This window comes from Ursus maritimus, unplaced genomic scaffold (assembly GCF_017311325.1).
Source record: "Ursus maritimus isolate PB19 unplaced genomic scaffold, ASM1731132v1 scaffold_24, whole genome shotgun sequence".
Classification (NCBI taxonomy): Eukaryota; Metazoa; Chordata; class Mammalia; order Carnivora; family Ursidae; genus Ursus; species Ursus maritimus.
This window is the reverse complement of record NW_024424897.1, coordinates 44825487-44849631: the sequence shown is the minus strand read 5'-3', so window position 1 is coordinate 44849631 and position 24145 is coordinate 44825487. Positions and strand designations below refer to the sequence as shown.

Sequence of the window (24145 nt, the reverse complement as noted above, 5' to 3'; positions counted from 1 at the left end):
TGGGGGGTCAGAGGGAGAGAGAAACTGAAGTACACTCTGCTCGGTGCAGAGCCTCTTGTGGGGCTCCATCCCACAACCCCAAGATCACGACCCGAGCTGAAACCAAGAGTCACATGCTCAATTGACTGTGCCACCCAACTGGCCCTAAAATCATCATTTTAAAGTGTACAATTCAGTTGTTCTGACTATGTCACAGGGTTGTACAAAGCATCCCCAGTAATTCCAGAACATTTTTGTCACCCTTGGAAGAAACCTATTCAGCAGTCACTCCCAACTACTTCCTCTCGCTCTTTAGCCCCTGGCAACCACACTAATCTGCTTACTTTCTTTATATATTTGCATGTTTTAGACATTTTGTATAAATAGAATCATAATATGTGGCCTTTGTGACTTTCCATTGACTTTTTTTTTTTTTTTTAAAGATTTTATTTATTTATTTGACAGAGATAGAGACAGCCAGCGAGAGAGGGAACACAAGCAGGGGGAGTGGGAGAGGAAGAAGCAGGCTCATAGAGGAAGAGCCTGATGTGGGGCTCGATCCCAGATCGCCGGGATCACGCCCTGAGCCGAAGGCAGACGCCCAACCGCTGTGCCACCCAGGCGCCCCTCCATTGACTTTTAAACATGTTTGAGTCTTCAGTTAAAAAATTACTAATAGGGGCGCCTGGGTGGCTCCGTCATTAAGTTTCTGCCTTCGGCTCGGGTCATGATCCCAGGGTTCTGGGATCAAGCCCTGCATCGGGCTCCCTGCTTGGCAAGCCTGCTTCTCCCTCTCCCTCTGCCTGCTACTGCCCCTGCTGCACTCTCTCTCTCTGTCAAATAAATAAATAAAATCTTTAAAAAAAAAATAAAATAAAAAATTACTAATAAAATCTCTCCATCAACACTACCACTTACACGGCCCCATCTCACTTCTCCCTTGCATAACAACTTCTTGGAGAATTGTTTATTTTTACTGTCTTCAGTTTTCCCACACCTTACTTAATCTTCAGCTCATTCCGGGGTGGTTTCTAATTCCACCACTACCAAAGCAGCTCTTGAAAAAGGTTTCCAGTGATCTTGTGTCACTAAATGCAATTTTGGTTTTCAGTTGACTTTTGAGAAGCAGGTTACTTTGCTGACGCTGTTCTTCATGGACACTCTCTTCCCTTGGCTTCCTCGGCACCACACTTTCTTCCATCCTTTTAGTCTCCTTGTGTGGCTTCCTTTGTAATGATTGTATATATAGCCATTAAAGGAGCCTTCAAGACTTAGTGCAGAGCTCTTTTTTCTTCTGATTTTGTATTTTCCCCTTAAGCATTCTTATCACCCCAGGGCCTCACTTCTTTGTTTGCAGATCACTTATAGGTTTGTTGCCCCAGACCAATTTTCTGGGCTCTATACCTAAAGGTCACTGCTTCCTTAGTGTCTCTACTTGACTGTCTCAGATTCAGCTCAGATTTATGATATTTATTCTAAAAAATGGTTCTCTGTCAGAGTTCCGAATTTTAGTGAATGGCACTGTCCATCCTGTTGCAGAACCCTAGGGGATATCTGTGAATACATCCTTTCTCACCTCACATACAAGTCCATCAGCAAATCTTGGAAATTTTCCCTCCCCAATCTCTCTTAATTCCTTTCACTTTCGCCTAGCTTTGCCACCACCACCTTAATCCAGCCTCTTCACTCACGTTAATGTGGTGTTCCCTTCCCCCAGTTCTTTCTTGCTTAATTTTTATTCTGTTCTGTTATTAGCTCAGTTATCTTTTCTGATTTTTCCAGGGTAGTTCCACTACTTACGTAGGTTTCACAGCACCTTGTACCTGTCTTTTACAGCATTCATCACAGTGACAATTTTACGTGTATTTGAGTGATTCTTGGATGAATACCTAACCTCTACTGTCACTGTCATGAAGGGAGAGGTCATGTCTGTATTTGCATACTGCAGTATCTCTAGCACTTTGCACAGTGCCTAGCACATAGTTGATACATGATAAATATCTGTCGAATGAATAAAGGAGTAAATGCCCACTGTCACAACTTCTTAAAAATTCTAACCTATTCCATATAACTCAGTTGAACAAAGTAAAGTAATCTCTGCACCCAATGTGGGGCTTGAACTCACAACCTTGAAATTAAGTCAGCCAGACACCCCGGGATTGAAACATTTTTATATTCCATCTTTGAAAGTACAGGGGAGCCAAGTACCCCAGCTTTTTCTTTTTCTTTCTTTTTTTTTTTTTTTTTTGTAATTCCACTGTTGACAATATAGGTTACTTCCTGACAGCCTGTGAGTTGTGTAAGGCTTGCAGTTGTTTATTGCCCACATAGATTGTAAGAATCAGGGGAATTCCATGTAAAATTATGGTTTGCTGGTTTCCTTTGAAAATTTTAGAGCTCTGGCAAGATGGCTGGTAAACTCAGTTGAAATTAATTACCTGGAACTGAGTGGTGATCATACCCTTTGAAATGGCCATTTGTGTCATCTGGCCTAATGCTACTAAAAGTGTGGTTATTGAACTAGTGGCTCGTCCACAAACTATTTGTTACTGTCCACAGGGATAAAGACCTTGTGCTACACGTTTAAGCTCAACAGACATTTTTTTGGTTGAATGACTTTCTTCAGTGTGCTGATTTTCAGGCTAGCACAAGTTCTGTATCTTGTTAGGGACTGGCATTTTGAGTAGCACCATGTAAATATTTGAGTTTGCAATCCCTGATTTTCATAATTTTATTCAAAATGCCAGTGCAAAGTAACCATTCAGAAGTTATGGGATAATAATTATGTCCTGTCAGGTGTCCTGCTGTTGCTTTTACACTGTTCAAGGTAATACTGTTAAGCTTATTTTATAAGGTATCTAGGCTGTTAAGTTTCTTTGATAGAAAAATTGTGAATTTTTACATTTCAGATTTTGAGGTTTTGGACATAGACACTGTATTGGGAAATAATTCCTTTGTGTGTTTAGCAGTGAAGCTTAATCGATGAGGCTTTTGTGATAGAATAAAGGATGTGAATTCATTTGAATGCCTTAGTGGTACTCAGATGGGAACTTTCCATATGTGAACATTTGATTTTTATTTCTCTGTCATTGAAGGAAATGGGGTTGTCCCATCTTTTTCACATACTTGACAGATTCCACAGGAGTAAAATGCAACATTCTTATTAGAATTAAAAGTAAAGTTTTTATGTATTTAATACCTCCCCCCTTTTTTTGCTACATCATTTATCTTGTTGAACCTGAGATTGTACAGCTTTTAATTGAGGAAGAAATCCAAAGGTAATACAAGTCCTTTTTTTTTTTTTTTAATTGATTGAGGCAATTGCTGTGCGATTGAGTGAAGCAGAAATGTGTTCAAGGTTGCTTGCCCATGGACTAATTCTCTTTTATCAGCCCCCACAAATGACAAAATTAATATATATCTACTTAGATGTCTAGAAATAGACTTAATTCCCCTTTAGGCTTAATATATTTTAATGAGACTTATTGCTAGCGCATATTGATACAATAAACTTCTACGTGCACTGTTTTGTAGAAGCTGGTCTTTAAAGGCTCACCAATCCCCCCCTAAATGTAAAGGGGTTATCACTTTTAAATTACTGTCCTCCTGGGGGTGCCTGGCAGGCTCAGTTGCTAAAGCATATGACTCTTGATCTTGGGGTCATGAGTTGAGCCCCAAGTTGGGGTAAAGTATACTTTATTAAAAAGAAAGAAAGAAAGAAAGAAGTTACTATTCTCCGGGCTTTTCTTGGGGCTTCTCTCCGGCATTTTGTCTTTCTGACTGTTCCTGCACAGTTGCTTCTTCATCCCAGTGAATGCTTTTCATCCCCCTCAAAATCGATGGTTACCCAGTGCGTTTTCTCTTTTCCTTACAGTTGGCTGGTATACTTTTGCTTAAACTTTTGTTTTCAATCTTTGGATCACTGTGTATTGGCATAGTTTTTGTTTACAGCATAGATTACTGGTTTTGTCTTTATAATCTAATCTGAGAGTCTTGTAGTGGAGTGTACCATTCACATTTATTTTATATTGTGCTTTGTTTTGATTGCTTCTTTTTCCTTTATTTACACTGTGTGATCTGGTTTTCATCTCCCTTTTCTTCACCACCTGATTTTATTTGATTATATTATTTCTCTTAATTTTTCTAGTATTTATATTCTTTTTTTTTTTTAAGATTTTATTTATTTATTCGACAGAGATAGAGACAGCCAGCGAGAGAGGGAACACAAGCAGGGGGAGTGGGAGAGGAAGAAGCAGGCTCATAGCGGAGGAGTCTGATGTGGGGCTCGATCCCAGAACGCCGGGATCACGCCCTGAGCCGAAGGCAGACGCTTAACCGCTGTGCCACCCAGGCGCCCCTCTAGTATTTATATTCTTAAATGTGTACTTCTGTCTCTGCTACTTACCAGCTTTGCACAAAATCTTTTCACCCATGTTGAGGAAATAATGTACTTAAATATCTCTTCCTTTTCCATCTCCCCTCCTTAATTTTAATTATATGTACATTATTATGGTTTACAAACACTTACATTCTGTTGTGTAGCCACGGGTGTTTTAATTTTGTTCTCTAGTTAAAATAGCTTCAGTGCTCACTACTAGTCTTTTGCCCTAGTTTCTTTATTTGTCCCCTGCCTTGGTTGAACTTTGAGCTCTTGTATGCTCAAAAATGTTTATTTGTTGTCATTATACTTGAAGTACAATTTTGCTGAGTATAAAATTGTTGAGTAACATTTTACCCCTCTTAGGGCTTTGTAGTCTGTGTCCTTTTGTTTTCTCCTACTAAACAGTGCTGTGGAAGTCTGAAGCCAGTCTTTTTGTTTGTTTGTTTGTTTGTTTAAGATTTTATTTTCAAGTAATCTCTATGCCCAGTGTGGAGCTTGAATTTACAACCCCAAGATCAAGGGGAGTCACATGCCTACCGGCTGAGCCTCGCACCCCCTGAAGCCAGTCTTTTTACCTTGCTACCCTTCTTCCCCCGATAGATGGTTCAACTATTTTGCCTAGATGTATAGTTTTTTTCTCTTAATCCTCAAAGTCTAGTAACTTTTCTGGTATATGTGTTGGTATTGCTAATTCTGAATTGGTTTTTCTAAGGGCTCAGTAAATCTTCTTTTGAGGGGAGGGGATTATCTTGAATAATTTCTTTGTTCTCCTTCTTTGGTTCCCTTCTTCAGGAACACCAATTATGTGTATGAGGGGTCTCCATTATCTGCCTCTCCCATATTTATTATTTTTTCTCTAACTTTTTTTTAAAGATTTATTTATTTGAGAGAGACGGAGAGAGAGAGAGAGCATGAGGTGGGGGGAGTTGGCGGGCAGCAGCTTCAGTGAAGCAGAGATGGAGGGAGAGGAACAAGCAGATTTCCCACTGAGCCTGGATCCGAGGCAGGGCCCCATCCCAGGTGGGGCTTGATCCCAAGACCCTGAGATCATGACCTGACCTGAAACCAAGAGTCTGACGCTTAACCGACTGAGCCACCCAGGTGCCCCAGTTATTTTTTCTCTAAATTTTAACTTCTTGTTCTTGTTCATTTCATCTGTTTTGATAGTTCACATACTGTAAAATTCACCTTTTTAAATTGTATAAATCAGTGGTTTTTAGTGTGTGGACAGTACTGTGCCATCATTATCACCACTATCTCATTCCTGAATTCCATTTCATTTTGCAAGGTTTTTTTTTTTCCTGTAACATTTTTTAAAATTTATTTGTCATTGAGAGAGAGCACACAAGCAGGAGGAGCGGCAGGCAGAGGGAGAAGCAGACTCCCCGCTGAGCAGGGAGCCCAATGTGGGACTCGATCCCAGGACCCTGGGAACATGACCTGAGCTGAAAGCAGATGCTTAACTGACTGAGCCACCCAGGCGCCCCTGTTTTGTCCTCCTTGGTGTATCATTGAAGCATATGATGGCAGTTTGTTCCATGATTAGTGGTGTTAACTTTGATCGCTTGTTTAAGGTGGTAGTCATCAGGTTTCTTAGAGTTATTATTTTCTCCTGTGTGATAATTTGTGGGGAAGTACTTTGAGACCATGTAAATATTTTGTTTCTCATTGAATTTTTATCTACCGTTTTTAGCATCCATTGATGATTCTTAGTTGAAACATTTAGGAGCATGGTGATTGCCAAGTGTAATTTTCTAGCTCCTTCATTTCTTCTCCGTTTGTTAGTTATCATTCCATTGTAAATAAGGGCTGTGATTTCTTCCCCATTTATTTATATAAGTATGGACTCCTATGTTTTTCTTTTACTGTGTGGACTATAATCACTTGATAGCATTCTTCATTCAAATTGTGCCAGATTTGGTCAGTGGGAGCTTCATTAACTGGCCCACGTCCTTTTGACTTTCCTCATCTTTGGGCATGTCCTGTTTTCTGATACAGTGAAGTGTTCCAGGCTCATCTTAAACTTTCTCTTACTTCAAACCTGGAATAGCCATTCAACTAAGGAACTCTGATTCCTTTTAGTGGGAGTGGTATTTGGAAACCAAGATCTGGATCGCTAGGTATGCTCACTGCTTCTAGGTTCTGATTATATCTCTTGAGATTCCACTATAGCCATCTTCTTTCTGTTTGCTATAGATTATATTAAAATTTCATTTTTTAGAATTGAGGTATAGTTGACATATAACATTGTATCAGTTTTAGGTATATAACCTGATGATTCAATATTTGTGTATATTAAAAATGATCACAATAAGTATAATATCTGTCATCATATAGTCACAATTTTTTTTCTTGTGATGGGAACTTTTAAGATTCTCTTAGCAGCTTTCAAATTTGCAGTATAATATTATTTACTATGGCCACCATGCTGTATATTACATCTCCATGACTTATTTATTTTATAACTGTAAATGTATACCTTTTGACCCCCTTCACCATTTCACCCACCCCATGCCTCTGGCAACCACCAGTCTGTTTCCTACCTATGAGGGGTTTTTTTGTTTGTTTTTGTTTTTTAAGTACACTCTACCCCCAGTGTGGGGCTTGGACTCACAACCCTAAGATCAAGAGTTGCATGCTCTACCGACTGAATCAGCCAGGTGCTTCTATGAGGTGTTTTTTGTTTTTCATTTTAGATTCTGCATTTAAGGGAGATGATATGTATTTCCTCTTCTCTGTCTGATCTGTTTTACTTGGCATAATGCCTTCAGGGTCCACCATTGTCGTTGCAGATGGCAAGGTTTCATTCGTTTTTATGGCTGAATAGTATTCTGTGTGTGTGTGTGTGTGGTTTCACATTTTTTTTATCCATTTATTCATTGCTGGACACGTAGGTTGTTTCCATGTCTTAACTATTGTAAATAAAGCTGCAGTGAACATAGGGGTACATATATCTTTTTGAGTTAGTGTTTTCATTTTCTTTGGATAAATATTCAGAAGTGAAATTGCTGGACTGTATGGTAGTTCTTTTTTTTTTTTTTTTTTCAATTCCAGTATAGTTTATATACACTTTTACATTAGTTTCCAGGTATACAATAATAGCAATTCAACAGTTCTGTACATTATTCAGTACTCATCACAGCACGTTCATTCCTTAATCTGTATCACCTATTTTACACCTCTGATGGTAACCATCAGTTTGTTCTCTAGAGTTAAGAGTCTGTTTCTTGGTTTGTCTGTCAGTAGTTCTATTTTTAATTTTTTAAGGAACCACCATACTGTTTTCCATAGTGGGTGCACCAGGTTACACTCCTTTTATTCTTTTTTTTTTTTTTTTTATTTTTTTTTTTTTTTTTTTAAGATTTTATTTATTTATTTGACAGAGATAGAGACAGCCAGCGAGAGGGAACACAAGCAGGGGAAGTGGGAGAGGAAGAAGCAGACTCAGCGGAAGAGCCTGATGTGGGGCTCGATCCCATAACGCCGGGATCACGCCCTGAGCCGAAGGCGGACGCTCAACCGCTGTGCCACCCAGGCACCCCTACACTCCTTTTATTCTTAATCTCTTTTATTTTTTTTGCCACAAACTAGTACCCTGAAACATTCTCGTTGTTGTTGTTGTTGTTTTTTAAAGATTTTATTTATTTGAGAGAGAGTGAGAATGAGCGTGAGCTGGGGGGAGGGCAAAGGGAGAGGGAGAAGCAGAGTCCCCACTGAGCAGGGAGCCCGACGTGGGGCTTGATCCCAGGACCCTGAAAGCATGACCTGAGCTAAAGACAGAAGCTTAACCAACTGAGCCACCCGGGTACCCCACCCTGAAGCGTTCTTCAAGGTCATAAGATACCATACATTCAAGTATAGAGTGTGTTTTTGTATAGATAACAAATTTTGTATGTATTCCTGAAATCTAATCCTGCTTGTCATCACTCTTCACAAATTCTTTTACTATTAAAGTTTTCTTTTTTCTTTTTTTTTTTTAAAGATTTTATTTATTTATTTGACATAGAGAGACAGCCAGCGAGAGAGGGAACACAAGCAGGGGGAGTGGGAGAGGAAGAAGCAGGCTCCCAGCGGAGGAGCCTGATGTGGGGCTCGAACCCAGGACTCTGGGATCACGCCCTGAGCCGAAGGCAGATGCTTAACGACTGAGCCACCCAGGCGCCCCTAAAGTTTGTTTTTCTGAACAGTTTTTTTAAAGAATAGGTTGTGTTTCTCAGGGTTGTGAGATTGAGCCCTGTGTTGGCTCTACTGTGGGAGTGTAGCCTGCTTAAGATTCTCTTTCTCCATGTGCCCCCCACCTTAAAAAGATAAAGAGTAGATCATGTCATCTGCAACCATTGATTGTATATTCCTTAATATGTGTTCAGTAGTGTTATTAAATGCTTACTATCATAAAGCAGAAGCATAAAGAATTTGTTAGGTAACACACTGGAGGATAATGGAAGTGTTTACTGGTGTTTGGTTATTCTATGTCTTCAGTAACTGTATTGATTGCTCCATGTCTCTATAATTTGCTCTACAAATATTTACATGAATAGCATTTTACTGATTCATAGTATGCATCATAAACCCTTAAAATTTTACCTGGAAGGACCCTTAGATTTTTATTATGTCTAATCCCTTTGTTTATAGATGGAGAAACTGAGACCTAAGAATTGAGGTGACCTGTAGTCCATGGCTAGTTGATTGCAGAATCGAGATTGAAGTCCAGATTTCTGAACTCTGTACTCTAGAATATTTTTGCTGTGGGTGATGGTGGAGCTTGGGTCTACCTGAAGTTTCCACGGTAGCCAGATGGATAAAGCACTCTTCCTTCTGTCTCAGCATTGAGTTTTTCAAAGTGATTGGTCAGTTGATGGCTAAGATGAGAACATACAACGTTAGACCAGAATTTAGAGCAGTTTCGAAGCTGCTTTCTTAGTTCAGTCCCATCTACTGACTTTCTGCTCTCTTTTCATTGCCCTATTTATAAATAAGATCTTTGGTTTTGTTTTAAGGTTTCCACTTTAGTAGCATTTTAACATTAAAATAATTATATTGGCAGAGTTTCTTTAAAAGTTAAAAGTTAAATGTAAATATCATATATGGATCATATCATATGAACACTTGCTTGTGAATATTCAAAGCACCATTGTTGATGAGAGCCAAAAAGTGAAACAGTCCAAATGTTCATTAAGTGGTAAATGGGTAAACAAACCACTAATGCAGTTATTCCTACAATGGAATATTATTTGGCCACATAAAGGAATGAAGTACTGATACATGCTACACTGTTGGTGAACCTCACAAACGTTGTGGTAAGTGGAAGAATCCAGACATAAAGACTACTATTTAGGATTTCATTTAGATGAAATGTCCACAAGAAGCCAGTCTGTGGAGACAGAAAGTACATTAGTGGTTGCCTAGAGCTGACGGTGGAAATAAGGAATGGCTTGCAAATGGGCATGAGGTGTCTCTTTTAGGGTGATGAAAGTGTTCTTTTTTTTTTTTTTTTTTTAAGATTTTATTTATTTATTTGACAGAGAGAGAGACAGGCAGCGAGAGAGGGAACACAAGCAGGGGGAGTGGGAGAGGAAGAAGCAGGCTCCCAGCAGAGCAGGGAGCCTGATGCGGGGCTCGATCCCAGGACTCCGGGATCACCCCCTGAGCCGAAGGCAGGTGCTTAACAACTGAGCCACCCAGGAGCCCTGAAAGTGTTCTAAAATTGGATTGTGGTGATGGTTGCCCAACTCTTAATATAATAAAAACTGTTGAATTATATACTTATGAATTTTATGTAAATTATACCTCAGTAAAGCTGCTAAAAGTAGTTACATTTTAAAATTGTTATCTATAATATTTAAGTATCTTATTCTATTTGCATTATTAAGCATTTTATACTGTTTTCTTTCCACTTTTAAATATGATTTTTAAAAAGTGCTGAAGTCAAATTATGTTAATAAAAATAGCCAGCATTTGTATAATAGATATTATGTACTGGGCATTATGCTAACTTTTCTCAGATTATCTCACAGCAACACTATGATATAGGTATTATTATTCCCATTTTACAGCTGAGGAAACAGTCTCATGGAGGTTAAATAACTTGTCCAAAGTCACATAACTGAGTAAGGAGACAAACGGGCAGGAATTGGAACAGAGGCACTCCTGTCCTCCATGGTCCTTGTATGAAAATGCAGTGTTTTCAGTGGAAATTATAGAGCGTTTCATATGCTACGACTGTGTGTTTGTTGCTGCACTGAATGCTCTGCATAGCTATTTATGTGTGGTCTCCTAGAAAATTCACATGGGTGTTTGGTATTGTCTGGCTGCCATAGAGCTTGTATAGCATAGTGAATCTTACTAATCAGTTTCATTTCTTTTTCTTCACTCCTCAGTCTTAATTTTAAAGACCCCGAAGCAGTCAGAGCTCTGACCTGTACTCTTCTAAAGGAAGATTTTGGACTTTCTATTGATATTCCATTGGAACGACTGATTCCTACAGTTCCGTTGAGACTCAACTACATTCATTGGGTAGAAGATCTGATTGGTCATCAGGACTCTGACAGAAGTACTCTCCGAAGAGGAATTGACATAGGTATATATGGTTTTAAATTCTTTTTTTTTTTTTTTAAGATTTTATTTATTTATTTTTGAGAGAGAGAGCATGAGCAGGGGGAAGGGGCAGAGGGAGAGGCAGACTCCCCACTGAGCAGGGATCCTAATGCGGGACTCGATCCCAGGACCCTGGGATCATGACCTGAACCAAAGGCAGGTGCTTCACTGACTGAGCCATCCCAGGTGCCCTTTAAATTCTTTTTTAGCTAAACATGAGTTTCATTTATTTTGCAAGGTCAGTTTCTTTGTAAACTTCTCTTCTGGGTATCTTTGTGTGAAAGAAGCTGGCTACAGACATTACTGTTCCTACTTGCTACACTTGGGCTTTTTTGCCATTTGTTTCTCTTGAGAAGGGATTTTTAACACCAAACGGAACAAGGGTGTAACAGGGCAGAACTCAAGTGAGACTCTTGTTTTCTTAGCTTTTCAGATTACCATATTGATGTCTGTATCTTTTGGACATTATTTTTATTCTGAATTATTTGGTGTTAGTACCGTAGACCCCATATTGGAATATTGTGTGATGGCCATTTAATAAAAGATCATGTGGGCTGAATACTTTCAGGAATCTCTTGGATGATTATTAATCATTTAACTGGCATTTAATCCAAAATTAAAGAGAGGAAAAAAGTCATTACTTTTAAGATGTTCTCTTAGTTGTAAACTTTTACAATAGAAAAGACTGTCTAATTTATTCATTTGAGAGATTAAGTGGAGCTATAGAAGGAAATGAAGCTAGGGTATGTTTTGCAATTATAAATGTATTGTTTATTTAGCATAGCCAATGTTCTAATTTGATAGGGTTAAGAGATTTTTTTAATCCTTTGGCCTTTACTAATCCTTTATGGGGAGAAAGCTATGTGGCTCTATTTCTTTTCTTTTCTTTTTTTTTTTAAGATTTTTTTTATTTATTTGACAGAGATAGAGACAGCCAGCGAGAGAGGGAACACAAGCAGGGGAGTGGGAGAGGAAGAAGCAGGCTCATAGCAGAGGAGCCTGATGTGGGGCTCGATCCCAGAACGCCGGGATCACGCCCTGAGCTGAAGGCAGACGCTTAACCGCTGTGCCACCCAGGCGCCCCAGTGTGGCTCTATTTCTAATCATGGTAGAGATATAATAGGAAAGACACTTTCTAGGTAGAGGTAAATGTTTAGTTTTTGACATCTGTATGCATTTTTAGCAAACGTTTTTCAGTCCCCCTCATACATGACCTTTTCAGGTTGTTTATTGGCTCCTCTGTGGGCTGCTTCTGGTTTTCCTTTCTCCTTTCTAGTCACTCTTCTCCCCTTTCAGGCTTACCTTGCCATTAGATGTTGAGACTCCTTAAAGCTCAGTCTTTAGCTCTTTTTTTCCTTTTCTTTTTTTTTAAAGATTTTATTTATTTGACAGAGAGAGAGAGAGCCAGAGAGCACAAGCTGGGGGCGGGGAGCGATGGCAGAGGGAGAAGGAGAAGCAGACTCCTCACTGAGCAGGGAGCATGATGCAGGGCTCGATCCCAGCACCCTGGGATCATGACCTAAGCTGAAGGTAGATGCCTAACTGACTGAGCTACCCAGGTACCCCGTCTTTAGCCCTTTTCTTATTCAGCATCCTAACTCTAGGCAGTTTCATCCACATCTATGACTGTTTTCCACCTCCATGCAAATAACCCACAAATTTATGTATTTTGCCTACTCAGATCTTGAGCTCTAATCCCAAATGTCAGAGATAGGGATATCTTTAGAACATCTCAGACTTTACCATGTCCAAGAACAGACACATTCTTTTCTTTCTGATCTTGGTCCTCTTTCTTCATTCCTTATTTTAATGAATACACCACAGTCCACCTTGTCATCCTTGATATTCCTTGATACATCTCCCCATTCTCACCTAGAATGTCTGTCATCATTTCCTGTTGGTTTTGTCTCTTAAATATTTCTTGGGATGCCTGGATGGCTCAGTTGGTTAAGTGTCTGGCTCCGGCTCAGGGCATGATCCCATTGTCCTGGGATCAAGTCCTACTCCTTGCTCAGCAGGGATCCTGCTTCTTCCTCTGCCTGCTGCTCCCCCTGCTTGTGCCTTTTGTCTCTCTCTCTGACAAATAAATAAATAAATCTTTGAAAAAATATACTTCTTAAATCATCTAATTCTCTCCATTTCCAGTGTCACCATCTCAGTCCAAGTCACTGTCATCTCTCATGGGCCACAGAATCACCTTTTTTTTTTTTTTTTTTCAGATGTTATTTATTTATTTGTCAGAGAGAGAGAGTGAGTGAGCACATGTGCACACAGAGGAAGAAGCAGGTTCCCCACTGAGCAGGGAGCCCCACACAGGACTCAGTCCCAGGACCTTGGGTTCATGACCTGAGCCGAAGGCAGATGCTTAACCAACTGAGCCACCCAGGTGTCCCCAGAATGACTTTTTAACTACTCATCTACTCTGTTGCCTCTCCATTTCATTTTTCAGAAAATATGTATAAATCCGTACCTGGTCACATGTTTATCACTTTAATGACTTCCTATTGCTTCTGTGATAAACACCCAGTACCCTAACTTGGTCTGTTAGCATGTCCATTGTCTGTTCCCTGCCCTCTTCCTTGAGCTTCTCTAAGCCTCATCCATTGTGCTTCTCTCCCTTGCTTTTACATTGTGGTCTTCAGTTCCTCTAATAAGTCAGGCACCGTGACTTTAGGCCTTTGTGCATGCTGTTCCCTCTGCCTGTAACTTCCCCACTGTTACCTTGTTAATCTCATTTACCCTGTAGTTGTCAACTCAAGCCTTACTTTCTCAAGAAAGCCTTCTCTGACCTTCCAGCAGGAGACAGATTCCTTGATTATGAGCTTTAGAAAACCATGTTTCTTCCTTCATGGTATTTGATTTATTTTTAACCACAAATTCACTTGTCTGATTTCTTTCCTGACCACTAGATTATAAAGTGCAGAGCCTGTTATTTTTTGCTTACTATAATATCCCAGGGCCCAGCAAAGTTTCTGGCATATAGTAGGTGTCTAGTAAATAATTTGTTGAATGTTCACGGATAAATACAGCATTCTTTCAACATTCAAATTCTGAATGCCCCATATGAGCTAAGCACTATGTAAAAATGAGGGCTTTGTCAAAAGCTCTGCCCTTTTATGTTCCTGGCAGAAGAGTGACTGATGGGTTATAGAAAGCTTAAAAAGTGTAAGGGCCTACTTGGTACTAATTTATTTTAATTATGCCCCAGACTGTCTAAAAGAACACTTGGGGATTATAGGAGGTTAATGGATTTTAGCTCTTCACAAGGGGCACTCTTGCTGAAATCACGTTCATTCTAATTAGGGTTTTATATAAATTCTTCCCCCAGACTCCATCAGTTTGCTCTAATTCTATGATTATACACTTTCCATTTTTATTTATCATTACAAGGATTATTGTCCATTTTAAAATGTCATTCAGTTTCTGAGGGGACTAGGATGTTAGAATTCAAGTCTTTTTGGTCTTAAGAATTGAGAAATTTGATTTTTTTGGCCGAAGACAGGTCCTTTGCCTGTATTTATTACCCTGGAGGTACCTGATCTTAGGGCAGTTGAAGGAAAGTACTTTTTCTTTTTTGCTCTTTGCTTTTAAATGAATTGAAGTATGAAGAGAAAGGCAGTTGTGTGAGAATCAAGGCCTGGTATCTGGTCCAGATCTTTTTTCCTACATAGCTTCTTCCTTACTCTGAATGACTCTGGCTTACCAGAATGGCTGGCAGGGACTAAATAATTGTGGCCTGTGATAGGAGCTTCAGTTCCCTTTACCACCCACTCCTTCACTACCTCATACATCCCCAAGGAGGTGTTTGCCCAGTAGCCTCAGGGCCAGGATGCTGTAAGGAGACACGATAGAAAGTAGAGCGATCAGTGTGACGATCGAAGCGCTGTTAGTTGTCGTCCTTTTTTTTTTTTTTTAAAGATTTTATTTATTTATTTCTCAGAGAGAGAGTGAGTCAGCACAAGCAGGGGGAGCAACAGGCAGAGGGAGAAGCAGGCTTCCTGCTGAGCAAGGAGCCTGATGCGGGACTCGATCCGAGGACCCTGGGATCATGACCTGCGCCGAAGGCAGACGCTTAACTGACTGAGCCACCCAGGCACCTTATTGTCCTGTCTTTTATCAGTCTGTTCAGAATACTTAATGAAGAAGCAATACGATGACCCTGGGTTTCCTGTGGGTGAGGAGTATCTCTAGCCCTCATCTCTTCTTGTCAAATCCTTAGAAGGCTAGACTGGCACCAAGATGTGGTCAGGGGAAGCAGGCCTGGAGTGGCTGGTAGGTGCTGACTACAGTAGGCCTTCAGGAGAATCATTGGCTTTTCTTCTCTTGAATGTGTGCTTTGGATCTTATTGGCCAAGATGATTCAGCGGTCATAAAAGCAGTATTTGTGGTTAGTATATAGTCCAGTCCATGGTTAGGGGATCTACATACAAGTTTAGGACCAAACCGTAGTTGTCAAAGAGTGATTTTTGCCTGAACATTTGCCTTCGAAAGTCTCCCTTGAAGCTTTGGTGGCGCAAGCCAGTGACTGATGTTTTGGATCTGGGTCAGGTGTCTTCCCATGTCATCACATCTAAGAAATGAATTCTCTCTTGAGTTGTTTTTTGTTGTTGTCGTTTTTAGGGGTTTTTGTTTTGTTTTAACTTCTGATTTCCTTCAAGTAACAACCTACAGTTATGTGGGGAATTGGTCATTTAAATAATCATAAAAATTTTATACCCTATGAATTTTTCCTGCTTTTGGGGAACGGGATATACAATGATCTATTTTAAGCTTTGATTTCATTTAAGAAAATCGAGTTTTGTGTGAGATTTAAAATTTTATAAAGTAAATTAACTTGTTTTGATAATTTTTAGTTAATCAGTCCTGTAGTCCTTGATCACCAGCCAGTTACGCACACTTCATTTTACATACAACATACACAAGAAGAGGACAGCAGAGTTTGTCCTCTAAGAAATTTGAGTCCAGTTATGAGGTAAGACTGACATACATGAAATGACTAGAGAACCCAGCAGCAACAGTATGTATGTAATCAAATACCAGCTTAGGATTTAAACTGTTAAGGTTTTAAGAATTCTAAGAAGGGAAGAATGGTGTTTTGGCTTGTTATTCTCACCTCTCCCTCTGGTGTACACATCATGTTTTGAATTTTCATTTTACTAGGTACCGGGGCATCCTGCATCTATCCTTTACTTGGAACAACCTTAAATGGCTGGTATTTCCTTGCAACAGAAGTAGATGACATGTGCTTCAACTATGCAAAGAAAAATGTGGAACAGAATAATTTATCTGATCTTATAAAAGGTTAGCTCTCCAGAATAAATATCCCTTTCAAGCACTGTTTATTAACCTGTCTTTATAATTTAACACATCTCATTTTTTGCTTTAGTATACAGACTTTGGTAATTTTAAAAAATACGGTACATCGTGGAAGGAAAAATAAAGTAAGATAAAACAGAGAGCGAGGCAAACCATTAAGAGGCCCTTAACAATAGAGAAAAAACTGAGGGTTGCTGGAGGGGAGGTGGGTCGGGGATGGGCTAAATGGGTGATGGGGATTAAGGAGGGCACTGGATATTACGAGCACTGGGTGTTACATGTAAGTGATGAATCACTAAATTCTGCTGAAACTTGTACTACACTATATGTTAACTAACTTGAATTTAAATAAAATCTTGGAAGGAAAAAAATAAACAAGTAGAACAGAAGGAAAAAAATATGGTACATTGTAATGGGGTTTGCAGCTTTGTTATCAGAGTTAACTCAGAAGGAAATACAGTAAATAACAGTCAATTTTCATAATTTGTGGATTCTGTATTTGTGAATTTGCCTGCTTGGGGTTATGTTTAACCCCAAAATCAATACTCGAGGTACTTTTATGGTCATTTACAGACATGTGCAGAATGGCAAAAAATTTGAGTCCTCCAGCACGCACATTCCCAGCTGAAATTGAAGAAGGTGATGCTCTGCCTTTTTTTCTAGCTCTCTACTATAAACAAGTGTCCTTTTCATAGTCTATTTAAGTCATATTTTTTTTTGCATTTTTGTACTTTTTCTTGGTGATTTTGCTGTTTAAAATGGCCCCTAAACATAGTGTTTAAGTGGTATCTAGTAGGTGTTCCTTCAATATAAGAAGAATGTGACAAACCTTACAGAGAAAATAGATGTGTCAGATAAGCTTCATTCAGACATGAGTTCTGGTGCTATGGGCCGTCATCTCGGTACTAATGAATCAGCAGTGTATGTTAAATAAGGTGTCTTTTAAAAAAGTAATAATAAATAAATAAGGTATCTTTAAACAGAAACACACATAAAACAAAATCATATATTGATCAGTTGTTGAGAATGTTTGACCAGAGGCTCACAGTTATATTTCTTTCGGGAGTCATTGGTTCCAGTTCAGTGTTCATGGTGACTTTATAGAACATAACTACCATGGATAATGGAAATCAGCTGTACATGAAATAACCTAGTCACCAAGATTTAATTTTTTATCATTTTAGTGAGAGAGAGCACGAGCAGAGGGAGGGAGAGAGGCAGATTCCCCACCCAGTGGGGAGCCCAATGTGGGGCTCAAGCTCCCTACCCTGGAATCATGACCTGAGCTGAAAGCAAGAGTCGGATGCTTAACTGACTGAGCCACCCAGTTGCCCCATCACCAAGATTTTAAAAGGGAAACGCTGCTGTTGATTAAAGTGTACCATCTTTTTTATTTCAGTACATGGAACTATGCCACAGAGAGTCAAGTCCCCTTAGTGACCATTTAATTTTGTGCTTACTGTATATTTGAAGAGCTGTTCATTTCTTCTTCTTCTCATTAAAGAAAATTTGTGTCTCTTTATGGAAGAACTAGGCTTCTCTTACTAGTGTTAAGCATATCATTATAAGGGGAGATACTAACATTGTTAATGTGTTTTTCAGTTGTCCATTTCTGTGTTACAAATTACTCCAAAATCTAGCAACTTTAAACAACTATTTATCTCATAGTTTTTGTGGGCCAGAAATTTGGGCATGCCCTACTTGGGTGGTTCTGGTTTAGTCTGATGAGTTTTGCAGTCATCTGAAGGATTGACTGGGGATAGAGATTTGTTTCCAAGACGGTTCACATAACATGGCCATTAGTAGAAAGCTTGATTAATTCATGTGGATCTTTCCTCTAGGTCACTTGAGCAACCTTACAGTGTGTCAGCTGGCTTCTCTTTGTGTAAGTAATTCAAGAAATAGGGCAAGGAGGAAGCCATTTTTCTTTCATGACCTAGTCTCAGAAGTGACATCCTTTTGCTTCATATTCTTTCTGTTTAATAAAAGTGAGTCACTGAGTACAGCCTATACTCAAGGAGAGGGAGGTAAACTCTGCCTATTGATTGGAACTAGCGTCATAGAATCTGTGGTCATACTTGAAAACTACCACAGCCTTAATAGTAGTTAACAGTTCGTATTTTTTCTCCTAGTGGTAAAAGTGCCACAGAAGACACTCCTGATGGATGCTCTTAAAGAAGAATCTGAGATAATCTATGATTTTTGCATGTGCAACCCTCCCTTTTTTGCCAATCAGTTGGAAGCCAAGGTAAAGTACCTTCTGCTTTAAGATAAGTGACTATTTCGGGGCACCTGGGTGGTTTGGTCAGTTAAGTGTCTGCCTTCGGCTCAGGTCATGATCTCAGGGTCCTGGGATCGAGTTCCGCATTGGGCTTCCTGCTCAGCGGGGAGCCTGCTTCTCCCTCTGCCTTTGCTACTCCCTCTGCTTGTGCTTTCTCACTCTTGCTCTCTCTCAAATAAATAAATAAATAAATAAATAAATAAAATCTTTTAGAAAAAGATAATTGACTAAGTTGTTGATGTTTGCAAAGGTAAGAGCAAAGAACAACTTTTATTTTGGAAGCTATATCAGGATGCTTCTGGTATCAAGCATTGAGGATTCAATTCAGATTGACTTAATAAAGGAAGTTTATTGGCTTACATATCTGAGAAATCCAGCAGCAGTATATTTTATGTATATATGAAGATATGTACATAAAAGTACCCATGTTGTCAGTGTAAACTGGATTTTCCAAAGTGAACACTCCTGTGGAACCAGCATCCAGATGAAGAGATAGAATATTACTAGCATCAGGGGCGCCTGGGTGGCTCCGTTGTTAAGCGTCTGCCTTCGGCTCAGGGCGTGATCCCGGCGTTCTGGGATCGAGCCCCGCATCAGGCTCCTCCGCTGGGAGCCTGCTTCTTCCCCTCCTACTCCCCTGCTGTGTTCCCTCTCTCGTTGGCTGTCTCTCTCTGTCAAATAAATAAAATCTTTAAAAAAAAAAAAGTGTTACTGCATCAGAACTAAATTTCTTTTTATATCCGTTTTATTGAGATATAATTCACATGCCATACAATTCACCCACTTAAAGGGTAGAATTTAATTATTCTTAGTATATTCTCAGAGCTGTGTAGCTATCATCACAATCCATTTTAGAACATTTTCATCACTCCGCTGCAATCCCCCCAGTCCCCATTAGCAGTTACTCTGTTTCCCATAGCTCCTACAGTCCTAGGTAACCACCAGTCTACTTCTGTCTTTATGGATATGCCTGTTTTGGACATTTCATGTAAGTGGAGTCGTACAATATGTGGTCTTTTGTGACTGACTTCTTTCACTCAACATAGTACATTTTCAAGGTTCATCCATAGTGTAGCATGTATCAGTACTTAATTTCTTTTTTTGCCAAATAATATTCTATTGTATTGAAATACCACATTTTATTTATCCATTTATTCATTGATGGACATTTTGGTTATCTTCACTTTTTGGCTGTTAGGAATAGTGCTAATGTGAGCATTCGTGTACGAAGGTTTGTGTAGACATTTCTCCTTGGTGTATACCTAGGAGTGGAATTACTGAGTCAAATGGTAACTCTGTTTAGTTGTTTGAAGTTGCTGTACCATTTTTCATTCCGCCAGCAACAGTGTAGGAGGTTTCCAGTTTCTAGTTTCTCCACATGCTTGTTAACACTTGTTACTATATGTTGTCTTGATTATAGCCATCCTAGTGGGTATGAAGTGGTATCTCATCTTGGTTTTGATGTTTATTTCCCTGATGGCTAATTATGTTGAACATCTTTTCTTTTTTTTTTTTTTTTTTTAAAGATTTTATTTATTTATTCGACAGAGATAGAGACAGCCAGCGAGAGAGGGAACACAAGCAGGGGGAGTGGGAGAGGAAGAAGCAGGCTCATAGCGGAGGAGCCTGATGTGGGGCTCGATCCCACAACGCCGGGATCACGCCCTGAGCCGAAGGCAGACGCTTAACCGCTATGCCACCCAGGCGCCCCATCTTTTCATGTGCTTATTGGCAATTTGTATATCTTCTTTCGAGAAATGACTATTCAGATCCTTTACCCATTTAAAAATTGTATTATTTTTCTTTTTATTGTTATTGTAAGAATTCTTTATGTATTCTAGAGGCAAGTCCCTTATTAGATTTATTATTTGCAGACATTTTCTCCCGTGGGTTGTCTTTTCACTTGTTTTTGGTTTTTTTGGTTTTTTTTTTTTTTTTTTTTTTTTTTTTTTTTTAAAGTTTTTTTTTTTTTTATGGCCAGGGAAAGACAGCCAGCGAGAGGGGGAAGGGGGAGTGGGAGAGGAAGAAGCAGGCTCATAGCAGAAGAGCCTGATGTGGGGCTCGATCCTGTAACGCCAGGATCACGCCCTGAGCCGAAGGCAGGCGCTTAACCGCTGTGCCACCCAGGCGCCCCGGTTTTTTTGGTTTTTTAAAGGTTTTATTTATTTGAGAGAGTGCGTGAGAGCGAGAGCACAAGCATGGGGGGCGGGGGCAGAAGGAGAGGGAGAAGAAGGCTACTCAGTGAGTAGGAAGCCTGACTCGGGGCTCAATCCCAGGACCCTGGGATCATGACCTGAGCCAAAAGCAGATGCTTAACCCACTGAGCCACCCAGGCACCTCATCTTTTCACTTTCTTGGTGTCCTTTGCAACCTAAAAGTTTAATTTCAAGGAGTACAGTTTCTTTTAAGGAACCATTGCCTAATTCAAGGTCATGAAGATTTACTTCTAAGTTTTCTTCAAAAATTTTAGGATTTTAGCTTTTATATTTAGATCTTTGCTCAATTTGGGTTAATATTTTAATATGATTTGAGGTAGGAGGGGATTAAAATATTTAATTTAAAAAGTGAAACCATAAGAGTACTAGAAGAAAACATAAGTAAATATTTATATAATCTTTGGTTACAGTATTTTCTGTGCATGATACCAAGACAAAACATAAAAGTGACAGATTAGGCTACATAAAAAAGGTAAAGTTTTTATATGTTAAATCACAAAGATGGAAGGTCCAAAAGACCCCGGGGGAGAATATCAGCATGAATGCAGTTGCTTAAAATGTAGTGTTTAATGGCTGTATGATTTTTAAATCCTAGGTTTAGCATGATACTTGGAAACTAAATTACATCTAAGCATTCTTACTTAGAACTAGATTACAATCAAAGACTTTGTCTTACGGTGTAAGAATTTTTCACCAGATGTTGTTGTTGTCGTGCAGGGAGTAAACTCTCGAAATCCTCGGAGACCTCCACCTAGTTCCGTAAATACAGGAGGTATCACAGAAATCATGGCAGAAGGAGGTGAATTAGAGTTTGTTAAAAGGATCATCCATGACAGTTTACAACTTAAAAAAAGATTAAGGTAAGTTAGCTATTACAACACGGAACTGTTTTCTCCCTGTGTAATTCTAAAACCATGTTACTTAGGGGAAATGTAATCATAGTCATCTGAAGAATTAACAGATAAAGCTTGCAGATTCTACCTGGCTGTGAAGACCCTGTTTCTGAGGATGCTCTTATGCTTTTAATTGATTTGGGTATCTTGTACTACATGGATAGAAAGTAGGAAAGTACCGTATGATTGTATTGCTCCCATTGGCATGGTACCGTGGTGGAACAAAACTGATTCAAATATGGTTTTTGATTAGAAAACAGATGGGTTCAGATCTGTCCTGTGAACCAGAATAAATTTGTTGCCTAGTCCTTGATGCAATTTATGTTCTTGGAATCAGTCTCCCAAACAATGACAGATGTGAGGACATTGAGCTGTCAAGAACTTAATGAAGGGAAACTGAGATCAGTAACCAGTTCCAGAGGAGAGTTAAGGCTATTCCTTTTTAAAAGCTAATTATTTTGGACAACACACCTGTCATTAAGCAGCATAAGGTACTCGAAAAATGCTATTTGTCTCGCTTGACTTCTCACCCTGCCAAGTGTTGTTGAAATGATGGATAATGTGGTAGTTCAAAAGTAGAAGGGTTTTTAACCCTAGGATTTAGTTTTAGGACATAGAGAAGATTTTTTTAAAATTGTGATAAAATACACATAACATGAAATTGATAGTTTTAACATAAAACTATACATTTTAAAGTGTGCAGTTTAGTAGTGTTAAGTACATTTATGTTGTTATGTAGCTAATCTCCAGAACTCTTTCTTATGAAACTTTAACTGTCTACACATGAAACAGCAATCCCTCATTCCTCCCTTTCACCCCAACGTCTGGCAAACACCATTCTTTCTGTCTCTGTGAATTTGATTATTCTAGGGACTTTTTATAGTGTTTGACCTTTTGTGACTGACTTTTTTCACTTAGCATAGTGTCCTCAGTGTTCATCCATGTTATAGCATGTATCACAATTTCCTTCCTTTTTAAGCTGAATAATACTAATATCCCATTGTATGTATATACCACATTTTGTTTATTCATTTATCTGTTGATAAATGTTGCTTTCACATTTTGGCTATTGTGAATAATGTTGCTGTGAACACAGGAGTGCAAATATCTCGTAAGACCCTGCTTTCAGATTTTTTGTGTATATACCCGTGAGATTGCCAGATAAGGAAGACTTTTTTCTTTTTCTTTTGGATTTATATGTGTTTAAAGCTGCTTATTTTACTTAAAGGCCAATTCCAAAACAATGGATATCCTAATTTGTTAAATATGAGTTTATATATTTGTGGAAAGCAACTGGATTATTGGGCGGTCTGCCTCTCAGAAGATTTATACATCGTTGAAGCCAAAGGTTAATAAATTTCTGCTTTAAATTGATTTCTTCAAAGACCTATTAGGGTATGAAGAAGAAAGTGACTTAAGTTACACCGAGCATTGAGAGGAATTTGAATAAGTAAAATAAGCTTAAAGGAGGTAACAAAGTACTGAAACTGAAAAGATAACCAGAGCCATGTGGCTGCTTTAGAATCTATTGTCGGCTTTTGAGGGGACTGCAGCTGACCAGGAAAATGGGGAAGGTTGTTTTTAGGAGGCTTTTAATCATTAAATTTCTCTTGTTTCTGAAGTCCCATTTGAACTACAAAAGTATGTTTTATTTTTATTTTTTTAGGGAGGGGTTGTGGGGGAGAGGGGGAGAGAGAATCTTAAGCAGGCTCCACGCCCAGCATGGAGCCCTGATGCAGGGCTCCATCTCACAACCCTGAGGTCATGACCTGAGCCAAAGTCAAGAGTCAGTCAGATGCTTAACCAACTAAGCCGCCCAGGTGCCCTAGAACTACCAAAATATGTTTTGAAGGAACACCATTGTTTTTATTTTTCAAGATTTTATTTATTTATTTGTCAGAGAGCCCACAAGCAGGGGGAGCAGCAGGAAGAGGGAGAAGCAGTCTCCCCGCTGAGCAAGGAGCCCAATGTGGGACTCAGTCCCAGGACCTTGGGATCATGACCTGAGCCGAAGGCAGACGCTTGACTGAACCACCCAGGCGCCCCAGGAACACCATTCTAAGGGGGAGAAATTGATCAGTATGTTCCAAGTCTGCCTATACCTGGCTCGGTGGCAGCCCCCAAATTGAATGAAAGGTACATGTTTGCTAGGAAGGATGAATTGCTAGAGCCCATCATCTCTCTGGAGAGTTGACCATTTTGAGCTTGGTATCATAGATGGAAAACGTCCATTTATGATTTATTTTATTTATGTATGTATGTATTAAAGATTTTATTTATTTATTTGACAGAGAGAGAGACAGCCAGTGAGAGAGGGAACACAAGCAGGGGGAGTGGGAGAGGAAGAAGCAGGCTCCCAGTGGAGGAGCCTGATGTGGGGCTCAATCCCAGGACTCTGGGATCACGCCCTGAGCCCAAGGCAGACGCTTAACGACTGAGCCACCCAGGCGCCCCTATGATGTATTTTATTTTATTTTATTTTTTT

General features: G+C 39.4%; 1 protein-coding gene across 1 annotated transcript in view; it reads left to right on the top strand.

The window, feature by feature from the left end:
* METTL16 (methyltransferase like 16) overlaps positions 1-24145 on the top strand; it is a 78027-nt gene that overhangs the window by 19650 nt on the left and 34232 nt on the right. Inside the window, exons 3-6 of the mRNA XM_008695270.2 lie at positions 10738-10937; positions 16115-16255; positions 18403-18518; positions 21485-21627. Of these exons, the coding sequence (XP_008693492.1) occupies positions 10738-10937; positions 16115-16255; positions 18403-18518; positions 21485-21627 (600 nt within the window). The remainder of the gene's footprint in view (positions 1-10737; positions 10938-16114; positions 16256-18402; positions 18519-21484; positions 21628-24145) is intronic.